We start from the raw sequence: 23,055 nt of genomic DNA, 5'->3' as shown, positions 1-23,055 counted from the left end.
TCAGCAGTGAATTCACATTTAAGCAAGTGTTTTATTCATGAATATTCACTGCTTTGAAACAGCATACTTCACACGACAAGATTATTTACGTAGCTAAACGAATAAAGGCTCGGTCATGTTAGATCTTTTACATGAAAAGCTGAACGTAGAGAGAAACATAGACTGAACTGATGGTAAAAAGGAGAAGATCATATCCTTCACCGTTCATCATCACAATATCCTTTTATCCAAACTGTCGAATTAGTGTTTGATAAAGGAAGAAACAGTTACAGTATTTGACTGACTCATCTATACTTAACTGCAACCTATTTGCATATGATGAGCAACCCTTTTGGTCCTTTTAAAGTGGGAGGAAGCAGTTATATAAGGTAAACTTTTCATGATTCAAGTGCTGAGGTATTTTGGTTGCTTGGAGAATGCCCCCCTTCCCCAAGAATGAAGTACACAGCTTAAAGTTTTTTACACTTTAACCCTGTGTACGATGCGATATTTTTACAGATGGATTTCACATTAAGTTCTTTGCTTCCGGGTAAAACAATAGGTTCCTCCCGGGACCTGAACTGATAACTTCTTGCTCACAAGCCTGTGTACTTGATCTCTAAACAACACTAACACTTCCTCACAAATTTTGTACAGAGCTGTTGGAAATACCCGATATTTGCTTTTCTATCTCATTTAAATACAAACATTACTACATTGCAGCAGCTATAATTTGAGCTGTGTGTGCCGCTGTATGTAAATAAAATTTTTGCAATGATAGATGCTGCACTGACAAGATTAAGTTGCAAGGATGAGACTTACTATCTGTGCTATTGTTCTGTTGAAAGAAGAGAAGCATTTTTGTAATTACTTGTTTTCACTCCTTCTGATTAACAGGTCACCCTTGCTGTTTAGTGGTAGAACATAGCCGAGGGCACATACATTATCGCTGTACCATCACTGCCGAAATACGGGTTTAACCTGGACGGATGGTAAATTGGTTGATGGGCACACTATCGCAGTGGGTTGGCCCGCTCTTCCCCAAGGCTGGTTTTGGAGACCGCTTGAGTGGAGCTCATTCTTTGGCAGATCAGAGAGGGAGGTCATGTTGGGGGAGGTGTATTCTGTCTAATGTGCTGCCAGCAGAGGAGGCTCTTCAGGCTTAGGCCAAGGAGCAACATGGTTCTCTGGGATATCCATCCTGTTGTCTTCTCCTCCAGCTCAGGAGGTGGGAGATGGAAGGGCAGGGCAGGTTTTTGGTCCTTTCAGGAATGCCAATTAGTCAATTTTATTCTTATTCTTATTATTACTATTAACCATTATTCACTTATGTCTTTGTCCATATTATCTTACAGTGCTTGTAAGACAAATCTACTCAACTTTGCTCTTGATTTGGTTTTTGTGCCTAAGAATGATGCTTGCTGAGGAGTTTGAAGTCACTAGGGTAGAAGGGGAGGTAACCAGAGCAATCTTGCACAAAGGATTTTGGGTGGGACAGGACATAGCCTAGTGCTCAGTCTCTCCAGGCTAACATTGCTCAAATGAGTAAATTACATTATTGCAGCCGGGCATGATTCACTTCTGCAGCTGAACTTGCATTACCTCCATCTTGTTGCTATGGCTTTTACCTAAATACAACAAAACAGGGTTACATTTCACTTAAAACCCAGAAAAAAACAGCACCTAGAGTATAGCACACCATTGACCACATACAGTGGTCTCTGTTGTTTTTGAATACACTTTAATAAACCAGTATGACAGACACACACACACACACACACACACACACACACACACACACACACACACACACACACACACACACGCACGCACTCAGGGACAGAGTTATGATTAGGGCCATTGCCTTGCACTTGGAAAGTCTCACATTCAAATCTTTCATTCTCTTTTTAGTATTTTTATTAACGTGCTTGTTCTGAATTGCTCCAGTAAAAATACCCAGTTGTTTACAAACATAACATTGTTTTCTAAATAAATAAATAATAATGTAGTATTGGATAAAGTAGAAGTGGATTAGTGACAAAATGTTCGTACTGGCAGATTGATATGAAAAAGTTCTGGTATTACTGTCATTGTTGGAGGTGAAGTAAACACAGTGCGTTCACGTTTTCTTTTCTTTATTGCTACATTTTTGAAAATATGAATACTTTTAAATTAAGTGTGTTTATGAATGTTTTACGGAGCCATAAAGATAAATAAATAAGTAACAGCAATATAAACAGTGCAAATAGTGTTGAAAATCAGGCAACCAAACATGCTTATAAAAGATAATAATGGTAGAAAAAAGTGAAACTGGGTAGTAAATACTGAAAAACAAGTTAGCAATATTAACAGTCACTGGTAAAAAGACCATAAATGAGGCAAATGTAATAAGATGCTCAAAATGCACAACACGTGTTCACTGTTTTTCTTTGCATAATTGAAAAAGTGGATGTTTCAGCCTTCCTTCTCACTAAGCAGAGTAAGCCTGTATTTCTGTGTTCATTTTACGCTCCAAGAATGTCAATATATTCACCTTATCAAGCATTGATAATGATCGCTGTGCTTGACATTCGTCGATGGAGAGCAGCTAGTGCAGATTTCCTTGCAAGCTTTGCCATCTCAGGGACAGAGGACCCTGTCTTGTCTAATGTTTCCTCTGTAGGGTTCTGTAAAAACTTCCTTTCAGCACAAAATCCACAGGTTATTTGTACAAGCTCCAATGACTGTGACATCTGCCACTGTGCATAGTGGAATGCTTAGTTAAGGGTGAAAAAATTTTTTTAATTTTCATTGAGCTGACAGTTTTTGATTTATTGAGAAATGTGGATGGTAGATATTTGTTATTAAGGTGCAGCACTGTCAATTCTTACAATTCTTAAAGTTGAGGTGTCTTTTACTAAACGTTATGGGACCTAAGTGCGTGCTATGTAGCCATAGCTGATGTGTTCCGACAGCTGTTTTGCTCATCAGGTAAATGTTGATTTTTATGCTTTTATTTCAAATTAGAACTTGAGCTCAGCTACCATTCCCCACATCTCCATATGACACTGTCCCTTCCACAAGTGCTGTGCCACAGGTAATGCAATAAAGCTTTTGTCTTAAATAAGGTAATTTCAGATAGGTTTTAAGTAGCATTGTTTTTACCATCCCAGACAAAGTCAGCATGGTGATCCAGTACATCAGCTGTCAGTCCTAGTCATCATGCTTCATGCATGGTATATTTGAAAGAAGTTTCTGCAAAACTGACCTACACACGTGCACTGAACACTATAGCCGTTTTGTAAAAAAGCATTTATTTATCATTGCGTTGCCATGTCTCCATGGATATGTGGATATGTCAGTACTTTCAGTGCTTTGTACATGATCTGATCCTCATAGCGCTGTAGTGGCACATGGGGGCCACAATGTCAGGGCCTCAGTGGCGAGATGATGATCACTGTGATGAGCACTGTTCCAACAAGCGCTGCCAGGTCACTGTCTGTGGCATGGGCTTACTGCTTTCACATCTTGAGAGCCCAATGTGACAGCACAGGCTCAGGCAGACTGCATGCAGGGTAACCTTTGCATTGACTTGGGGGGGGGGGGGGGGGGGGGGGGGGGGGGGGGGGTTGATCGGGAAGGGACGTACCAAGAGTGTTGGCTGCTCTGTGATTCAGCCATGGTATTCTGGATCTGCCACATGAAGAACAGATCAATTAGCCATGTCCATGTAGTCTTTACTGTACAGTGCTGCTTGAAAGTATGTGAACCCCTTGTGTCCCATAGTTTTACCATAAAATTGTTATTTAATCAGAATATTACCAGTGGTGCGTTTGGTGTGTGCTATTAGTGTGACGCTGTCATTCTTATTTCTTGTCTATTCCTGTTTGATCCAAACCACAGAAGGTAAGTGCATCTGAGTTGTGAATCATAAGACATTTTTTTATTTTCATGTTTTTCCCATGAGCCTGTTTAGTGTAACACTAAAGAATAGATATTATAGTGACTGAAGTAGCTTTAGTTACAAATATTTTGATCATCCTCAACTGTTGTCCCGGATTTATTGTGGAAGAAGTCCTAGACTTGGTTAGAAGTCACAAGGTTTGTATTAGCCCAAGGACTTTCTTTTTCTTGACTAGTCCACCAGCGTGACAGTGATCTTGCTTCTATTTTAAAATACAAAAAAACAAAATTTAGAGAACCATTTAACAATAATTAAAGACTTGTCATGTAAGGGAGATGAACATCAATTAGCCATCGAAAAAGAGAAGAACAGACGGTTGAGAGACATTTTCCAAGTGTCTCTGAATTTTGAGTTTGATGGCTTCAGAAGCGTGGGTTATGAAGAAAAAATTGGGTTTCTTTCTGGAGATCCAAATAATGGCTGTCAGAAATGCCTCCTCCTCCTCCTCCTCCAGCCTTGTAAATGGTGCTCAAGGAAGGTTGGTTGGAAGTTGTGCTGAAAAATAGCAATTCTCCCATGGGCTTGGGAAGCCAGCCATGAGCCAGTCCCGCTACTTGTACTCTGTTAATAAGCCTCGGTACTGTGAACCACCGGAATGTCCCAGTGTAACCCCGACTCAGGCCCAGCACCCTGTCCAAAGATGGGATAGTAGTTGTGTGCGAATGTACGTGTGTGTGTGCATACGTGGATGCATGTGTGGGGGTCAGCGTAGGTGTGGTGGGGCAATAGGTGGGTCCAGGTAATGCCTGTAACATGGAGCAGCAGGGAGCCAGTTTCCTCATCCCACCGCAGCAGCACCGAACGCTGCCAGGGAGTAGAGAGCAAAGTCACATGATATGGCCAACAATGGAAAAATGAGGCTTCCAGGCTTGAAATGGTAGTAGAACACCATAAACATGCAATTAACTCAGTGCTGAATCAGTGGTTCTTAGAAACCCTGGCATGAACAGTGCCAGTTGTGTCCCATAGTGCTTTTCTGACAAGTTATTCAGATGCTAATGGTTCAGTCTGCAAAAGTTTACATGCAATAGCAAGGATTCAGCATTAACTATTTTTTTAAACCTTACCTAACAGTTACTTTCTGAACTGGCAATCATTAATCAATTTACTGCATCTATTTTCATCATAAAATGTTATCTTAATTTTTATGTAGACTAATGCAAAGTTCTTTCTAGACAAATAAATGGTTTTGAATTTAAATCAGTAGATCAACATTGTAAGTTGCTTTGCAGAAACGTGTCTGCTAAATAAATGTAAATGTAAATCATTTTTTTTTACCTTAACTAATTTAGTAACTTGCCACCTCTGTGTTTTGCAAGTATTTCCATTTGAGGAAAGTACATAAAGTGGTAGAAAATCAATGGGAAATTTAACATCATATGCTGTAATTAAACGTACAGGTTTCCATTAGGGCATGCACAGTACCGGGAGGATGGATTTAATTGTTTCTTTTTGGTTGCGAAAGGTGGCATACAGGCGCACTGTGATGCACTCTTAAGATGAGAACATGCAATCCTGATCACTGTGTTGCTTCATTGTCCTTTTTTGTGTACCTTGTTTGGTCAAGTGTATTGCGTATCCCTGTGCTGGGGGTGAAAACCATCAAGTGCAATTGTGGTAGACCCATCCAGGCCCTCTTTGTCTTGGGAAGGGCACTGGAAAGAGTAGACAAGCCGGAATAAGCTGAGGAAAGAACAGGGGGTGACTGCTGTGAATTGCCCAGCAGTCAGCCATGAGTTTACTCGAAGTACAGTATTTTGGTAGAGAAACACATATTGATTCTTCCTCGACAGGAGTTCTGATTACATTTAAAGTCATGCTGCTTCTAATTTTTTTTAAACAGATGGAATGAGGTTCTCGAATACAGTGAACACAGTAACTGTTAAAAGTTGAGGGTATCTGGTATAAATTCCTGCTCTCAATGTTACATGAATTTCTCCTGAGAGGAAATCATTAAAATTGCCAAAAATTAACTTTCTGGTTTGTGTATCTTATTGCTGAAGGTTACACAGAAGCAGTTAAGCAGAGTGTACGTGTTTCTCCATGAAAACATTTTTAAATCCTGCTCCTCCATGCATATGCCTTGATCAGTGCTGCTAGATATGTTATGTAAACAGATTTTGTAACCTTCAGGGAAGGTAACCTTTGGCTTTAGCTTGTAGAGTACTGCTTGCTCTCAAGGCAGACTATTGATCTAAAGCCACATTGTGCCGTGATGCCACTTTCTAATCTGATGTCAAGCATTTTTTCAACGCAGACTTTCAGGAGGGACATCAGGAGCAATAGTGGTCTCATTATTGTGAGTGAACGTGCTGTGTTTTTCTAATCACATTATTTGAAAGTAATGAGCAAAGACAGATGTGGTTATTTTCTTCAATAGATACTGAGTTTTTCTTGGAAGGGGAAATGTTTTAAATTACAAATTTGAAATGGAAAAGAGATTTTACAGAAAACAAACTAATTTATTGGTCTAGCGTAGGCATTTTTCCCTATCGGGTTTCTCTTTTAAGAACCATCTTTTAATATATCCAGCTGCTGCATGAATTTACAAAACAACATTCAAAATGTTTGGTAAACTTCAAACATTACTATATGAAAATTTAACCTGACTGTTAAGTGTTGGTAGATTACACAACCGTGATATATACTTGAAATAATTTATTGCCAGCAGTCTCAGTGAAAGTGGTTACATAATATCATAAAAGTATTAATATGTTCTTTAGACGGGACCAGAAGTTGATTATAAATGGAAAAAATTGCAAAGTCACTATTTAAGAGAGTAATGAGTAAAGCGCTGTAATGTACTGTACAATTACTAAAGTACGTGTTTTCCTTAAAAATTGTATCCCCCATTAAATACATACTGGCACATCCTTTCATTTTCAGATTAAATACCCTTAGCTGTGAATACTGATGAAAGTGTGTAACTGAAGATGACACTCAAAGTGATATCCTGTAGATGGCTGTATACAGGTAGAGCTTTCTAGTAATCAGATTGTGCCAATTTCACTGTCTTGTACTTACAGCCCTCTTTTTCCACAAGGCAAAAACAAGTGTACTGACCTTCAAACACCAGAGGCTGCTTCACGGAAAGTGATATTTCTGAAAGTATTCTCTTGTGTTTCAGTTACAAGTCTTTTATTATTGCTACCGTCAGTATTTGGATTGCGGTAACTTGGTATCCTATGTGGTTACAGTGAAATGCTCTTCTGTTTTATGATCCCCTTGGTAATTCCATGCATTGCCTCTTGATTAAAGACTATTGTAATTTCTTACAGCTCTAACAGTAGTTACAGTATTTTTATGGCCATGGTACTTGACATTTGAGAATCATAATAAGGGATCAATTCTTAATATTGTACAGTTGTTAATCTTGTAGTGCATACAAACCAGCATTTTCCATATCCATATTTTGTTTAGTAGGATACAATTTCTGTGCCGTTTGTAAGATATTTTCTGTTTTGTATGTGGGATACATTTATGTCTGAAGTCATCAGAAATTTTAACCAAAAGTTTGAGGTTTTGGCTTCTGTGCAGTATAATATTTAGTTTTGGTGAAGCTTCAGTCAATGAAAATTAATTTTTATGATTTTAATGTAGTTCTAACCCTGGCAAAAGAGGAAGAATGTGTTAACATTTAAATTCTTGGAGGTGAGAACATAATATATAAATTAACCCAATACCTTTAGTTTAAGGTTATTACTTCTTGTTTCAAATGTCAGCCTCAAAACAATACCCCTATTCTTTTGTGGTCCAGCTCCATTTCCACTATAATTTAACTGTATATAAAAATTGGAAATTATGTGTGAGGAAAGAAATGTTTGAATATGTTGGAAAAGATGGAAAAAGAATGCAAAGTGATTCTTGGCAAACGTAGAGAACGCTGAATAAGATGCTGTTTCAGTCGGTCCTCTTGGCCTCAGTGATCCCCACTCAGTTCTGTGTGCTCATTTCAATACAATGGGCGTTAAACATTTCTTTGCATCCTTCAGGTTGTGAATGTTTTTGGTGTTCTGTAGATACAATTACAGCAACTTTGGGAATATATATTGGCAACTGTATTTTTGGTTGTCTAATGGCCTTATCTCCTAATTAACAGATAAACTATTCCCATATTTGTTTGTAGTTTGTCTTCCATGTAATCTGTGTGCATCAGTCAAGGGTGATCTATTAGTGATGAAGTGTTGTCAAACAGTATCAGTCAAAATTTTGCGTTCACTTGGTGTAAACTAGGTTTTGTTCATGAGGTATTCCGTTAAAAAGTTTGAGCGCAAAATCAGATGGCATGACTTCCCAGCTGTTCTGCAGCAATTCCCAGGGATAGGACACTTGTGGGCTGCTTGGCTTTCACTCTTCTTTCCATCCATCCATTGCCGTTAACCACTGATCCTGTTCAGGGATGCAGCGATCCTGAGCTTATCTTGGAATCACTGGGTGCAAGGCGGAGGGGTACATCTTGGATGGGATGGAAGTCCGTAGCAGACATGTCATCTCATAAATTTCCAGACACGTGTCTCTGTGAGGGGGAGGATGTATGGTGGCACTAGCAGGTTTGTCTTGGGCCTGCTGTGTGGTGTGTCTGGGGTTCAAGCCCTGCTGGGGGTTCCTTGCAGAGGACTGGTGTCCCATCCTGGGTGTGTCCCCGCCCTGTCTAGCCCTGTGCCCCGTGTTGCCAGGGTAGCCTCCAGCTCGCTGTGACCCCACTCAGGATAAGCAGTTGTAGACATTCTGGGTGTACCCATGCATTTGACAAGCTACACATTGTGCTATCTGAGTAATTTTATGCAGTCAAGCAGAATATAGTCCACACTGTGAAACCAAGTTCTTGCTGGAGATAGCCTTGAAATAAAACCATGGGGATTACCTTAGAATCAGGGATTACTCAGGAATGATTTCATATGTAGAATCAGTCCACAGAGCTCAATATTATGGGGTCATATCTGTCTAGGATTGAAAGGAACAATTATTTGGCTGCACAAACTATATAAATAATGGCAGGAAATTGCACAGTAGATATTAGCAATCAACCTGTTTTACCTGAACTACAAATATCCCAGTGTATAAATGAATGATTTGCTTTATTTGAAAGCACTAGCTTGGCAAGGAATAACAAATCCTCTGTTGCTGGTAGAGATACAGTACATACCTGTTCAAGTGGCTGCACAGACCACTGACAGAGGGCTTGGTGAACAGCTGAGGGGTTTCGGCAGAGATTGAAGACTGGAGCTGCTCAGGATTTCAGTACCTGCCTTATAGAATACTATGCAATAATGTTGTCTGTCCACTGAGAACAGAAGGGTCAGAGGGAATCTGGGAGTGTGGCGGAGACAGAATTCTGTTCTTCAAAATCATGCAGAAGAGTCTTTACTCCAGTTAGGGCATCCATCTTTGAGAGCATTTCTTTCCTTCTAACCCATGCTGTCATTTTAACTTAAGCAACCGGGTTGAATTTACATGCAGCATGAAAAGTGGAATAGGGTTAGCCTCCTTGCAGAATGAGTGACAGCGACTTGCACCGTGACTGACAGTTGGCCGGCAGACTTTCTCTTGCATTCGGCTCATGTTTTAATGTGCTGGATGGCGAGGAGAGTAAGAGCAGCACAGACAGCAGAGGTCCCAGCTCATGGGATGGAATCACAAGTCCTTGCAAATGCTCCACCCCATCCTTCCACCCATCACAGGCTACATATGAATGGAGTTGGAGCCGATAGAATGTAGAGTGGCCTGGTGGGTCACTCATTATACCCCAAGAGGCAGCCTGAATGGCCTCTGAAAGCGCTCTCACCCGTGAAAACCCTGGTTCCCACCCACTGGCAGAGTGGAAGGAGTTCTCATGGACTCAACTGCTGAACTTTACTCTCATCTGTGTCTCCTGGTTACATGTGATTTGAAAATTATGTAGTGTCCATGGAAAATTTGTGTGCATTTACAGAACCCATTTGACGTTTGAAGGAAAATATACATGTAGACAACATTAAGTGGATCTTCACTCAGAATGAAGGATGAGAAGAGACTGGAAAAACAATGAGATGTGTACGGTTAGGTAAGGTACTGTAATGCTGCTAGCATCTTTGTGGGAGTCTTGCTGTATTTAACATCACCCCTTCCTATCTGTCACTTCCCAGCAAGTCTTGGTCACATCTGAGTAGAAGGTAATTTAATTATTTCCAGTTTGGCTGGCACAGGCACAGCACTGCAGCGTTGATTTAATCCTGGATTTGCAGAGATTGACTGGAAAGTAGTATGAAGTGTATGACTACATGAACATGCCAGGGGCTGTGCTGTGCTGACAGGCTGAAGGGTCAGGATGAATGTAAAGGGCAAAACAGAGAATCAAAATCATTTGAATCCTGCCCCTCTTCTTGTACCTAATTGAAGACTGACAAGTTTTTCTGTACAGTGGGTGAAAGCACAACTGCTGGGACTGTATGAAAATCCAAAAATGTTCATCATGCATACAAAGGCAGCATTTGCAATTTTTTAGCTACTTCACTGACACTTTTATCCCTAGCGATGTACAATTACTGGTTTATACAGCGGACGTTTTTAGCACCAATTCAGTTTAAATCCTTGTCTTTAGTATTCAGTAGCAGGGTCCCACTTTGGATTTTATTTGACAGTTTTAAGGTTACAAGTATTTGTTGTTAACCACAGCACTACTTGTTACCATGACGAGGGGTGGATGTGTAATGTTTGGCGTGCACTGGGGGCATTCCCTTTCTGTGTCCAGCCCAGCAGTGCTCAATGATCAACCCATGCATCTTTGATCAGTAATCTGTAAAACAGCTGGCAATAAATAAATAAATAAATAAACTGGTAAACGGGTCTCAAATTCCCCTCCTAGAGGACAAATCCTTCATTTACAAGGCTTTGATACAGTTCCCCCAATGGAATTCTCTTTTGGCAAAATTCTTATAAATCCGGGAGCAAAAAATCAAATCTATAGGCTACTGTAAGCATAGGCCTTCATCTAAGTGCACGGATATCTTGATAGACAAAAAGGAGAATCACATGGAGATATTGCCGGATGGAGTCTTTAATGTATTCCTTCGAAAATTCACTGTTTTCCCAGACATTACGGTGCTGAGACTACTTCTGACAACAGGCCATTGCATGGTGTAGTGGTTTTAGCTCTTGCTTTCCACTTGACATACCTGCTTTGGAATCTGCACTCCTGTTGTAGTACCCTTGAGCAAAATGTTAATTGTAAGTTACTCCAGAATGAACGCATGGTTTTATTAATGGGTATATTAAGCCAAGTGACTTAGTTTACACTCCATTCTCCCCCCCTCAGAAAAACTAAGTCCATTAAAAGTCACTTTGGGAAAATGCATAAATTAAATAATTTCTTGTAATAATGTTTCAGGTATCTATTTATTTGTCATTTTTAGGTCTGCTGTATGCACTGTATTAATTTGAAGTTCCACATTAACTAGTAACCTCAGTAGTCATTGCATTACTTTTAAATTTTAACTCTAGTAGAATAAATGATCTGAATTACCATAATGTCACGTGATCGGTTTCATTCATCACAATCACCTTGCATTTCACATGCAATCTCTGATTAGCATCACAGATAACTGCAATATGGGTTTACTTTAAAAAAACTGAAATTAAAAGAAGAAATGTTTGAATGCAGCAAAGCTGTTAGCATTGATCTGGTTGCAGCCAAACGCTTGACATTTTGGCCTGCAGAAGTATCCCGCTGTGGCATTGATTTTCACATCGAAGTATGGGTAATTTCTCACATTATTTGTTTAACTTACTTTAGCCAGTAATATATTTTTTACCAGCCAATGGAAATGAATTTTCTGTAATGTTAACACATTATATGTGAATATAATATGCTTAGTTTATTGGTATTCTTATTTTCCTTAAACTGCTAATACTTTCCCTGAATTTCTCCCATAAAAAAACCCACCTGTATAAATGGGTGAATCATTCTAAGTAGCTTTACATTAAGTCGCTTTGGAGAAGCAGCTATTTTTTTTTTTTTCTACTCATGACTTTTTCTGCTTTTTTTAATTACATGCAGTGGAATGTTTCCCTTTCCATTGCTCTCATTTCAGACTTCGCTCCCATCCCTCAAGCCCTCGGTGTCTGTGAGAAACCCCCACAGCAGTGTTGCCCCCACGGGAACTCCACACCCCCATTAGCACATTAGCATGTGGGGAAGGTCTCCCTTGAGGTGACCCGTGACAATAGCGGCGCACGGACCTCCCCCTCTGCTCGATGTCTGCATTTCTCCCACATCGTCCTGCTCCCTGCGTCTCAGTCCCTGTCTCTTTCCTTTCCTCCATTCGCTGTCCCCAGTGGCCAGTTCACAGATCTTCCCACCTCGTCTTACCCCTTTCTTCCTGAGGAGGGAAGTCAGCAGATGGAGGGCAGACGGTGGCTGAAGACGGTTAATGTATGCTGCAGCAGAGGGCGACATATGGTGCCAATCAGAGCACCCCCCTCCACCGTACTGTCAACCGTTGGGATCTGCTGGGAAAGAGGGCCAAGGATTGTGTGTTGACATGCGTTCTCCCTCAATACACATGGTGTAGTGAGCCCTTTATGCAAACACTGCGTTACCCAGGGGTGGGCGTATTTTTCTCTCTCATACACAAACCCCCGTGTGATGTAATAAACCCATTCTCAGCAGCAACCCACAATTGTCATTCACTGGGAGACTGAGGCAGGGGGAAAAAAATAAAAGGTGTCTTAGATGATGAGGGGTGCCTTTCCGGGTGAGTGGGGGAATTGACACTCTTCCCACTGTGTCTGTACAGGTCCTCAAAACAGGACAAAAAGACACACCGAAGTGGGAGCGGGTTACTGAGCGATGTGCGGCACTGCACTTCCTTCTGAAGCTGTTTATGAGCCGCTAAGCTGAACAAAATCCTGCCTGACAAGACCTTTGCATCATAGTGAAGGACCACGTTATACGGAGGGGCTGCTTCTCACAGTCAGGAGGCTCTGTATGTTCGTGTGCGTGCGTGCGGGCGCGCGCGCGTGCGTGTGTGTGTGTGTGTGTGAGCGAGAGATAGAGAGAGAACAAGAGGGGGAGTGAGGCTGAGGGCGAGAGAGAGGAGCGAAAGCAAGCGTGCGTGAGAAAGAGAGGTATTTTCATAAGAGAAGGAGCATTTTGGTGGATGGGATGAAGCCAGCCATGGAAACTGCATCAGAGGACAACCAGGAGCAGAGCCAAGACAGAAAAGGTACCAGTGAGCACAAACAAAGGGGAATCCAGGGCTGGCGGCCGCTTTGTAAACAGAGGGGCTTAACCTACTTGCAAGCGCTCGAAGTGCACATCACCGAAACCCTGGTAGATCCGCCTTCACGGGGGAATTTCGTAAAGCTCTTACTCTCAGTTCGCATATATGTCAAATTGTATCTTCATTTGCTGAATTATGTTTAGTTTTCAGTTCCTTGTTTTAATTCTGCTGTGTAGAACAACTGTAATTTTAAATGACATATTTAAAAAGCTCTAGTTTATTGCATTTTCCATTCATTTTTCTGAGGCTCAGTTATTTAACGAAATTGGTGTTGGTCTCTTCTGTTTGTTTCCTTTCATGGGTGTTATCGCTATGGTTGCTGTGTAAATCTGGGTCTTCTGGGGAGATTTGTTTTATGTGGACGCCGTTGGTGTCAGTGCAGTCGCTCTGCAAGCTGTTCCGGACTATGCCGTTAGTGGATTGTGGTACAAGAAGCCCAGGTCAGTGAGAAGAGCTGATGGCTGGGGCTGATTGTTGAGGCTCTTGGTGTTGATCTAGAGCTCGGTAGGAGGAGAGGAGATCAACACAAAGACGAGAGTGTCCGTGTCCCCGATATGCCGAGCTTGTGATTAATCTGTCCGTCGTGACTCCCCGTGATCCGACGATTCTGGTTAGTACACAAACACACATGCAGATCAGGGCTTCTGAATCTTGAAATAGATTTAACTGATTATCTTTTCCCTTTACTTCATTCACCTCCATCCACCCAGTAGTCCTGGAGCCTCAAGAAAAAGGTATATTTTGTGTTCCATGTTATGACAGTTTTTGTTTTTTATTTTTTTTTTTTTTTGCACAGAGTTAAACACCCATCACTGACATATTAATTCAGGTTGTATGTTGTACTGATCTGTTTGTGTTACTCCAAACGTGAGCTCCACTCTGCTTCTGGGCACAGCTGGAATCAGGGTGCGAACCAGCAAACCCTCCATCTGTGTTTGATGCCACTGACTCTTTGAAATCTTTTCTCTGTTAAGTTCCAGGAAGACTCTAAGTGCCCTGATTAGTGCTGAAAAGGACAAGCCCTTGGTTCCACTGGTGTTGTTCCCCTAGTTGCTGCACATTACACCTGGTACCCTGTGTTAATGGGGCTCCTGTTAACGCAAAGTTCATTTATAGTTTGGTCCTTAATATCAGATTTATGGTCATATGTAAAAATTACAGAAATTTAAAATGCTGTTACAGTGAAAGCACATGAAACATTTGGCGTTGGGAAATAAGAAAACACATTATAATGAGGACAGAGCATAGACTGCTGATCCTTTATGGGTGCGTGCTGTGCTGCACAAAGCTGACAGCTTCCAGGCACGGGAAAAGGGGTCCATCTTAATAAGAGTTAAGGGAAGGATCCCTCCCCGGCGCGAGGGGAAATGTCGCGTGCCCTTCCCAGGTAGAGGGAGTGGGGTCGGGCATTTGCAAAGTGTCAGTGAAAAGTGTGAATACACCTGGATAACACTTGTATGGGATGAAGTGGGCAGAAGAGTGAATGCAAAGCAGCACACAAGTGACCTAGATCTCTGGGAACTGCTGCAGAAGAGCTGTGAAGACATGGCGCCTCAATTCCTTTTCCAACTTGTTAATGGAATGCCTTGTTGAAGAAACAAAAACTAGTTTCAGCAAGTGTACTCAAACTGTCACTTGTACTATATAGATGTTTATATGAGAGCTGGTATTAAACGGGGAGGCATGGTGGTGCAGCAGGTTTGGCTGGGGACTGCCATGTGGTGGGTCCGGGGTTTGAGTCCCACTTGGGGTGCCTTGTGATGGATTGGCATCCTGTCCTGGGTGTGTTCCCTCCCCCTCCAGAGTTGCATCCTGCCTTGCTGGGTTAGGATTCAGCTTGCTGTGACCCCACCCCCTGGCTTGGGGCAAGTGGTTGTAGACATTCTGTGTGTCAGTATTAAGTGCAGTCAATAATGTTTTCTTCTGAACATAGTAAAACACCACTGAGGGTGTGCAGTGGAAAGTGTGCTGTAACAGTCAGTCATCATCGGATCACTACTTTACCTGGCTGGTAAAGGACAGTAATCCAAAGGCTGAAGTAGCACTCAGTTGTGATAAACCCCTTGTGCACTACTCAGCATTCACTGTGTACCTGTGAATCTCAAAGGTAGAGCCACACCTGAATTCGGTAGTTCTGATGTGAGTCTATGATCTCATTTGTCACCTGGTATACAGTTCACCATTTATCCGTTAATGCTGAAGAGAGGAGACAACCGGCAGACTTGGTGCTCTCGATATCTGTCTGTTATCTGAGAATGTGAGTTAAAGGAGCGAGAGGAGTAATGGGTGGGGTCTTGGTGAGAGAGGAGTTGATGAAGCAGTCCTAGATATGGATCGCATTATACTGAATTTTCTGGAGGTGTTATCAGTAGGAGGTGGTCTCTACGCAGTGCAGAGGGGTTTGGAGTATCCGGCAAAATTGAGATGGAAGCACATCAGCTGTCTTGATGCATAATCTCATAAGACAGGTCTGAAATGGAAATCTCGTGCATTTGCATTTACATTTATTCATTTAGCAGACACTTTTCTCCAAAGCAACGCACATCTCAGAGTACAATACAGAAAGTGCAACACATCGACAGAGGGAGAGATTTGGATGCAGACACTTGATTCTAGAGTATAGTCAATTTGTTGCATTCCACCACATGAACCAGTATACATTACATTAGGAGCTGCATAAATGCTTTTCCATCAATAAAGAAATCGTTATTAGAAATTATTAAGCATAAACACAAACACTTCCTTCAATTCAAAGTAGGCATCATGACAAGGAGCACAGGCAGTTTTTTTTTTTTTTTTGCCTGGTGTGTAAAGGAAGTGTTAAAGGCGAGTTGTTGCTATAGATTAGCAGTGTTTCTCAAAAGTTATTTATGTATCATTTTTCTATGATTTTTCATACGATTTGTATAATAACAAGTCACCTTGGTGAATAAAGGTGTGTGGGCTGATAACACTACATAGTATCCATTGGAAGTTGCTTTGGAGGAAAGCATCTGCTAAATAAATGTAAACGTAAATGTAACTGTAAGTCATATTTGGACACTTGTTCCAGAAAACGTGTTATTGTTAGATAGTTATGTGTCTGAAAAATCCATTTATATTTTGCCAAAACTGTGCCGTGAGAATTTTGTGTGCTGATCTGTTTCGGTAATCCATAATCTATAGCACTGATTTTAGAAGAAAATCATTATATTTTAGCATTTTCTGTGAGGGACGGTGGACATGGCAACGCTGGCCCGATTCTAATCTCGCAAGTTATCCTTTTGAGATGAAAAACCCTTTGCAAATTGTCTTAAATATTTAAGATGCTATTATGAGAATATTAGAGACAGACTTGGCTGGCTCTTTCCTTAGGGACCGAGCGCATGACCCATCTTGCGCGTCTCCCGCTGGCTACCTCTCTCGCCTGTGGAGAAGTCATACTGTTGCATAACGTCCTCTCCCATGCCATCCTCTCTGCTTCATAACTCCTCATCACAAAGATTATATCACAGCAAATGTCGATAGGGCCAGAGGAGGTGTGTTCTGATAAACCTGAAGTGGAACCTAATGGAAAACACTGCCTTCATAATTCAACATTATAGTTCCGCACGTAAAGCAATGCAGGGACATACTGTAACTGTAACTCAGAAACATTATAGCAGCAACCATTGACACAGCAAGAGCATGTCTTGGAAAAATGACTGTTCTGTAGAAAATAATCACTTAAGAATCACTCATCTGCATCTATGTCTCTCTTTCTGCTAATGCAGTGCACACATTATATTTCCTATGAGATCCCTGTCGCTTTGGAGAAAAGTATATGATAAATGAATGAATGTAAATGAATACATGAATGAATAAAAGTGAATTTATTTTACATTTGTTCATTTAACTGACACTTTTCTCCAAAGCAACGTACAAGGTTAAGCTACTTACAATTATTTACTCATTTGTGCAGCTCGGTAATTTTACTGGAGCAGTTTAAGGAAGTACCTTGCCCAGGGGTACTACAGCAGTAGGAGAAATTTAAACCTGCAACCCTGGGATTCAAAGGCAGCAACTGTAACCAGTATTAACTCTGTTATGCTGTCAGTTGTCCTACTAATAATAAAATCAGGAAATAATACTACTGCTACTTCCACTGTTACAACCAATAATAATAATAATAATGGCAGTCTTCATGAATGCCCAAAGCAATTAATTTTGTTACAACAGGAGAAAGGGAAAACATCCTTTTCTATTAATTTCCTGCATGCCATTCCTTCACTGTCTTTGTTAGTGTGTTTTATGATCCATGGGATTTTCATTGTTAGTGATTAGTGTTTCCTTTGTGCTGTGAATGGTCTGCTGGATGGAAGTGGAAGGCCTGATTAATCTGTAAATCAGCAGAGAGCCACTGGAGTGTGAACACTTCCACCCATCCTCATGGAGGCTCGCTGTGAGCATGTCATCGCCGGCTGGCAGGCAGCGCAAGGCCCCTGCGGCTGGGCCCTCGTCAAGGGGTGCCGGAAACCCAGGCCTGGCCCAACACTGCTCTGAATGGCACTTCCCACAGATACCCAGGGCCCCATGAGCGAGCAGATTCTCCACAGTGGATCTTTGTGCGGCGGCTCTGCCGGCGGCATGCCGACTTCCTCTCCTCTCTCGTGTGTCCGTCTCTCCTGTTTTTGCCCATTACACAACATCTTTCATCTCTGAGAGGCTCAGGGGCCATCACTGTGCCACAGCAGCTGACCACAGCTTTTCTTATTTCCTGCCCCCTCATTCCTCTGCCTGCCTATCCCTCTATCTCTTTTTCTTTTTGCCATTCTTTGCTTCCCTTTGTCCGTTGTTAAAGGGGGAGGGAGGAAAACAAATGTGGCACTACAGTACAACTCTCAGCTTGTTTAAACAAAACAGGGGGCTAAGCTAGGAGATCTCTCGTGGCCTGAGAGCATGTGAGTGTCATCAAGAGCGGGTCGCTGTGATTACCCCGTGCCACAGCTTGTTATATGTGGCACAATACGTGTTCATTTGCGTGTGCACTGCTCAGAGCAGATGAGTAGGTAGTCCTGTACGGCAGAGGAAGTATGAGGTCCTGCAGCCTCAGGCCAGGTTGGCACCTAGGTGCGATCCATGTTGAATATTCCCCATGGAGCTCCCACAATGCTCCACGCAGCTATTGTCACTGAGACATGTGTTTTCCCCAAGCCGTGTTTAAATATAACCAAGCAGCAGGCTGGCTCAGCGTGCATTGGTTCCATCTGAAGCCTGCATGATGCCACCCACCCAGTCCCTGGACCAACTCCACTGCCCACAAACACCCAATCTGTGCTTTTTTCTGCATGCCTCTACTGTTAGGGTGCATCTCTTTAGCACTTTTTGATTTAATGTATAAAAGGAGGGGGTGCGGTGGCGCGGTGGCGCAGTGGCGCAGTGGGTTGGACTGCAGTCCTACTCTCCGGTGGGTCTGGGGTTCGAGTCCCGCTTGGGGTGCCTTGCGACGGACTGGCGTCCCGTCCTGGGTGTGTCCCCTCCCCCTCCAGCCTTGCGCCCTGTGTTGCCGGGTTAGGCTCCGGTTCCCCGTGACCCCCTATGGGACAAGCGGTTCTGAAAATGTGAAATGTGTGTATAAAAGGATGGGTGGATGGATGGATATTGAAAGGCATACCCTGTTGATGATAACATACTTTTGCAAAAAAGTGAAAGGTGAGGAATAGCTAGAGAGGGACAGACAGATACCCCACATACACCTATGTAATGGACTTGAGTATTATACTGGAACAATAATGCACCTGTAGTGTGTGCAGCTTAATTCCTTTTGGCATAAACATTCAGCTAGGGACTGTAGGCTCAGGTATCTTAATACTTTTCCTTTACTTAAAATAAATAAATAAATAAATGCCTGTCACATTGAAATGTGATATCTGAGTGATATGACTTTTACTGAATGCACAGGTAATTATTACCTCATTCTTAGTGAGTCCTGATGCTGATTACATTAAGCAGTTTTTTTCGATGCGATAGAGTAGTGTCCGAGGACATCTCTGGGATTAGACCAAAACGTTGTCAAGCTGGGGAACCTCAGATGTCCCAGTACCCAGTACTGTATGACATACCTCTGTTGCACCAAAATTAATTTTTGCATTTCAGAAGGGCGGGGGGAGGCTGTGTAATGAGAATCAAAGCTCTGCTGAGGATTAGTTGCATGGTTATATAATTCAGCACTAAGAAATGCGGCACACTTCACAAGCGCAGCTCATCTCTCTCCGGTTGGTCCGTCGGGATGATGAATTTCTTCAGCCAGCCTCTTGCTCGCAGGCTGAGTGCCATGAATGTGGAAAGGCTAACGCCCACATCGGTGTACTTTACATGGAGCACAGCAGTACCTTGCACGCAGGCTCCAGCAGGTCCTCTTTAGCTGAGAAGACACACTCAGCTAATGGCAACTCTTTTAAAAATGGGGCTCATCATGGCCAAGCGTAGATGTTCAATATTACTGTATATTGGTGGGCTGTATATATGAATCAGAGCAGGCTGGGGTCAAATAGGACTTTGCCAGAAACGTTTCAGATGGCTTAAGCCTCGTTGTTGAAGAAGTCAACACTAGTGCCAACATTAAGTAAACATTAAAAAATGTCTTCAACGCATGTTGAAGGTTTGATATGACTTGCAATACAGTCTCGTAACACAAGGCTGTGGCAGGAGGTATTAAAATGCTGGAGTTTGACCCAGATTTTGCATGGATTTGGGCTACTGTATGCATCAACAAACTGAAAAGTCATCAGCTGTGTGAAAGCATCGATCCACTTGGAAACTTTTAACAGTGATGGGTAAATGTTTTGTGTGATGCTCAATGGACCAGCTGAAGGACCTTCATTGAAGTGGGGGAATTGATTTGGGGTAACGGCCCTATTTTAGTTGTATAGAATCAGGTTTGATTTCGTTTGTACTGCAGTTGTGACTGTACAGAAACAACAGCCAGTGGAAGTTACTGAAAACCAGATTCGACTAGTCGTTTTATACTGAGATTTACAATAGGAATACCAAGGATTTCAAAGCACTTTCATGCAACCAGTTTGTATTTTTTACTTAGTATCATAACTCATTTTCTGATATGTCGTAATTAAATATCCAGCATTATCAAAATTATGCCTTGATATTTTGAAGTAATGCTTAAAAATGTTTAGCAACGTAAATTGAAAAAGCTTTTTTAAATTTGTTGCCTGATGAAATGAATTGCTTTAACAGTTACCATAAAAAAACAAATACAGAAAATGAATGATTGCAGCAGAACATAAAAAAGATAGAACCTGTTGTAATTATTAACTTACTCTACTGGCATGCAAAAATTTTGGATAATGAACACATAAATAAAGAAGTAACACAGTTTAATTGGAAGACATTCATGGTGATGTCCCAGGTGTGATGTAATTAATATGTGTCAACAAAAAGAAATGGACATTTAGGTCGCTGGTTTTCTTTCTTGACAGCACTGCTGCAATAAAATGGTTTTCTTTGTCGAGAGTGAGCCGTTTTGATTTACTGCTGGCTAGTATAGGGCTATTCTTGAGCTATTATTCATAATCAGATTGAATACCGATAGGGAGCAAGCTGAACGTTGTTCATGGCAAACATGATGACACGTCTTTGCGAGTGGTGACCCAGTGCTATGTTATAGGACAACTGACACATAAGGTTGTGCAATGTGACACTGAACACATAGGTGCACATAAGTCATTTCATAATATGCTTAATAAATCTGTTAAAATTTGTTAAAAACGCTGTCGCCATTTGTTTAAGATTAGCTGTGACCTTTCGTTTTTCCATGAGTTTAACCAATACCTGAGCAGCATGGTAGACAACAGTACAATTAGTACCGTTAAGCTTCCCGTTGAGTCTTTAAGCATTGTGTTGCAGAAGCATTTGCTCCAAGCTTCTCCTCCTCACCTCACACGCATGGCAAATGTAGGCTGGGGAAACGAAGCCAGCCGCAGGCGTGCTCACTGGGCCGTGGGTAACACGCTGCCATGGTGACAGCTATTCAACGGCCTGGGGACAAAAAATGTTTTTCGGCACTGCGCGCTTCACAAAGGGGTGGAGTGAACTTTCTGACTATTGAAAGGTTCGTGCTAGAACTAATATATCTATTTTAATTTCCTTTGTCCGGGAAGAGAAAGAACACAGCGAAAGAATGTTCTCGGGCTTTGCAGTATATAGGATTTCATTTAGATAAGCGCTTTCTCCCCCGTATTGTTTTATGTCAAGCTGATGCATCTCAGTTGTACTGAGCCTCCTCATTCTGAAACTGGTGGCTTGTACAAATCAAACTGCTATCTCACAGTCTGTTGTCAGCACAGAGGATCCTAACACTTGGGTTTCATTTACATAAATTCCACCTCAAGGACTACTTTTGTTTTGTCGCACCATGGACTCTGAAGGAGATCAAAAAGCCTTCATTTCCATCATGTCCATGACTCGTTTCAGGGGTGAATTCCACCAACGTTTTGTGTGGATTACCAGAGGATTTCCACAACTGGAAATAAACAGGAAAACCCCAGACTATAAGCCACCTGTAAATAGTTTTTGTTCCGTTCTCTTATGGTTCATGTATTTTCTTTTAGAGCCCAAGCCTCAAAAGACCTCATATTAGCATTTCCCCCTCATAATAAACCCAAGGAATATTATATATATTGTGCAAACTCTTCAGTGAAAATATCAATGCAGTGTCATTAATTCAAGATCCAGTTCAGATAAAAATGACCATAAAGAATGATCAGAACTCTGATCGCTGTGTTACATCATGTGCGCAGCAGTGGAGATGCGGTGGTCCCAAATGGGGCATCTGCTATTGTTGCAATGAATTGCTATCGATTTCCTGGATGGTTTGTTTGGCAGTCTCAGCTGTAACATGTCCACTTCCCATTAGTGCTCGTTAACTACTGTGACGAATGGCTGACCGGGGTAGGATTGTGCTGAGGGGTGAGGGCTGGATTCTGCACGACAATGTAACGTGAGCCACTGATCCCAGGGAAGACAATGACTCGAGAGATTCCGAAGAAAATGTCGGCATGACAACCTGAGTATTTTTCCGTTTTTAGGGTTACGGTCTCTGGCAATCTCCCTGTTTGTTGCTTGTGTCCACTTTGTATTTTAAGCAAGACCACATTTTCTTTCATAAATATTTTACTGAACATCTGTAGAACAGTTCACATTTTTTCTTAACTCTTTTTCAAGTCCTTAAAAATTAGCATAATTTACAATAATTATGAATACTGAACTTTTTGGGAGTTCTTTATTCAGGTTTAGACAGTAGTGTTTGTTCAACCCAGATTATTTAATTATACACACACACACACACACACACACACATATATATATATATATATATGCCATCAGTTATCATAACTTTCCATAAGGAACTTAATCAGTGGCGCTCATCTCCATTTAAGCTTGGGCTTCCTCAATGTCCATTCAATGAGGGAAATGCTGCATTGATATTAAAAATAGAAAGTATAGAATGTTTTCATACAGCAAGTTAGTAATAGAAGTAATAGATCACGTTCAGCTCTTGCAGTGGCCACAGGCTCAGTACTGTGGGTATAGATGACTAAACCAGTTCTCTAATCCCCTTCACCTTCCCGCTGTGTTTACACAGGTTGCTTTGAGTGCTGCATCAAGTGCTTGGGTGGAGTTCCCTATGCTTCCCTGGTGGCCACCATTCTGTGCTTCTCGGGTGTTGCCCTCTTCTGTGGCTGTGGCCATGTGGCCCTCACAGGCACAGTCACCATCCTGGAGAATCACTTTTCCAAGATCGCTACTGACCATGCCATGCTGACTGATGTGTAAGTGATGCAGCCCTTAACCCCTTAACACCACCCCTGGTTTCAATCAAGCATTAAGGGAACAAAA

At 41.8% G+C, this 23,055-nt stretch overlaps 1 protein-coding gene across 3 annotated transcripts in view; it reads left to right on the top strand.

Moving 5' to 3' along the window:
* The window catches only part of LOC108920598 (neuronal membrane glycoprotein M6-b), a 41,056-nt gene that overhangs the window by 11,475 nt on the left and 6,526 nt on the right, over positions 1–23,055 (top strand). The window contains exons 1-2 of one of the 3 annotated variants that reach the window (XM_018729476.2): positions 12,754–13,125; positions 22,802–22,988. In XM_018729476.2, coding sequence (XP_018584992.1) covers positions 13,065–13,125; positions 22,802–22,988 — 248 coding nt within the window. In that variant the 5' untranslated portion in view covers positions 12,754–13,064. Of the gene's footprint in view, positions 1–12,753; positions 13,126–22,801; positions 22,989–23,055 lie in introns of those variants that run through there. The other 2 variants (XM_018729478.2, XM_018729477.2) reach the window with 2 other exon arrangements.

Source organism: Scleropages formosus, chromosome 14, assembly GCF_900964775.1.
Source record: "Scleropages formosus chromosome 14, fSclFor1.1, whole genome shotgun sequence".
NCBI classification, from domain to species: Eukaryota; Metazoa; Chordata; class Actinopteri; order Osteoglossiformes; family Osteoglossidae; genus Scleropages; species Scleropages formosus.
Note: the sequence above shows the minus strand (reverse complement) of the source record. Positions and strands in the feature narration are given on the sequence as shown.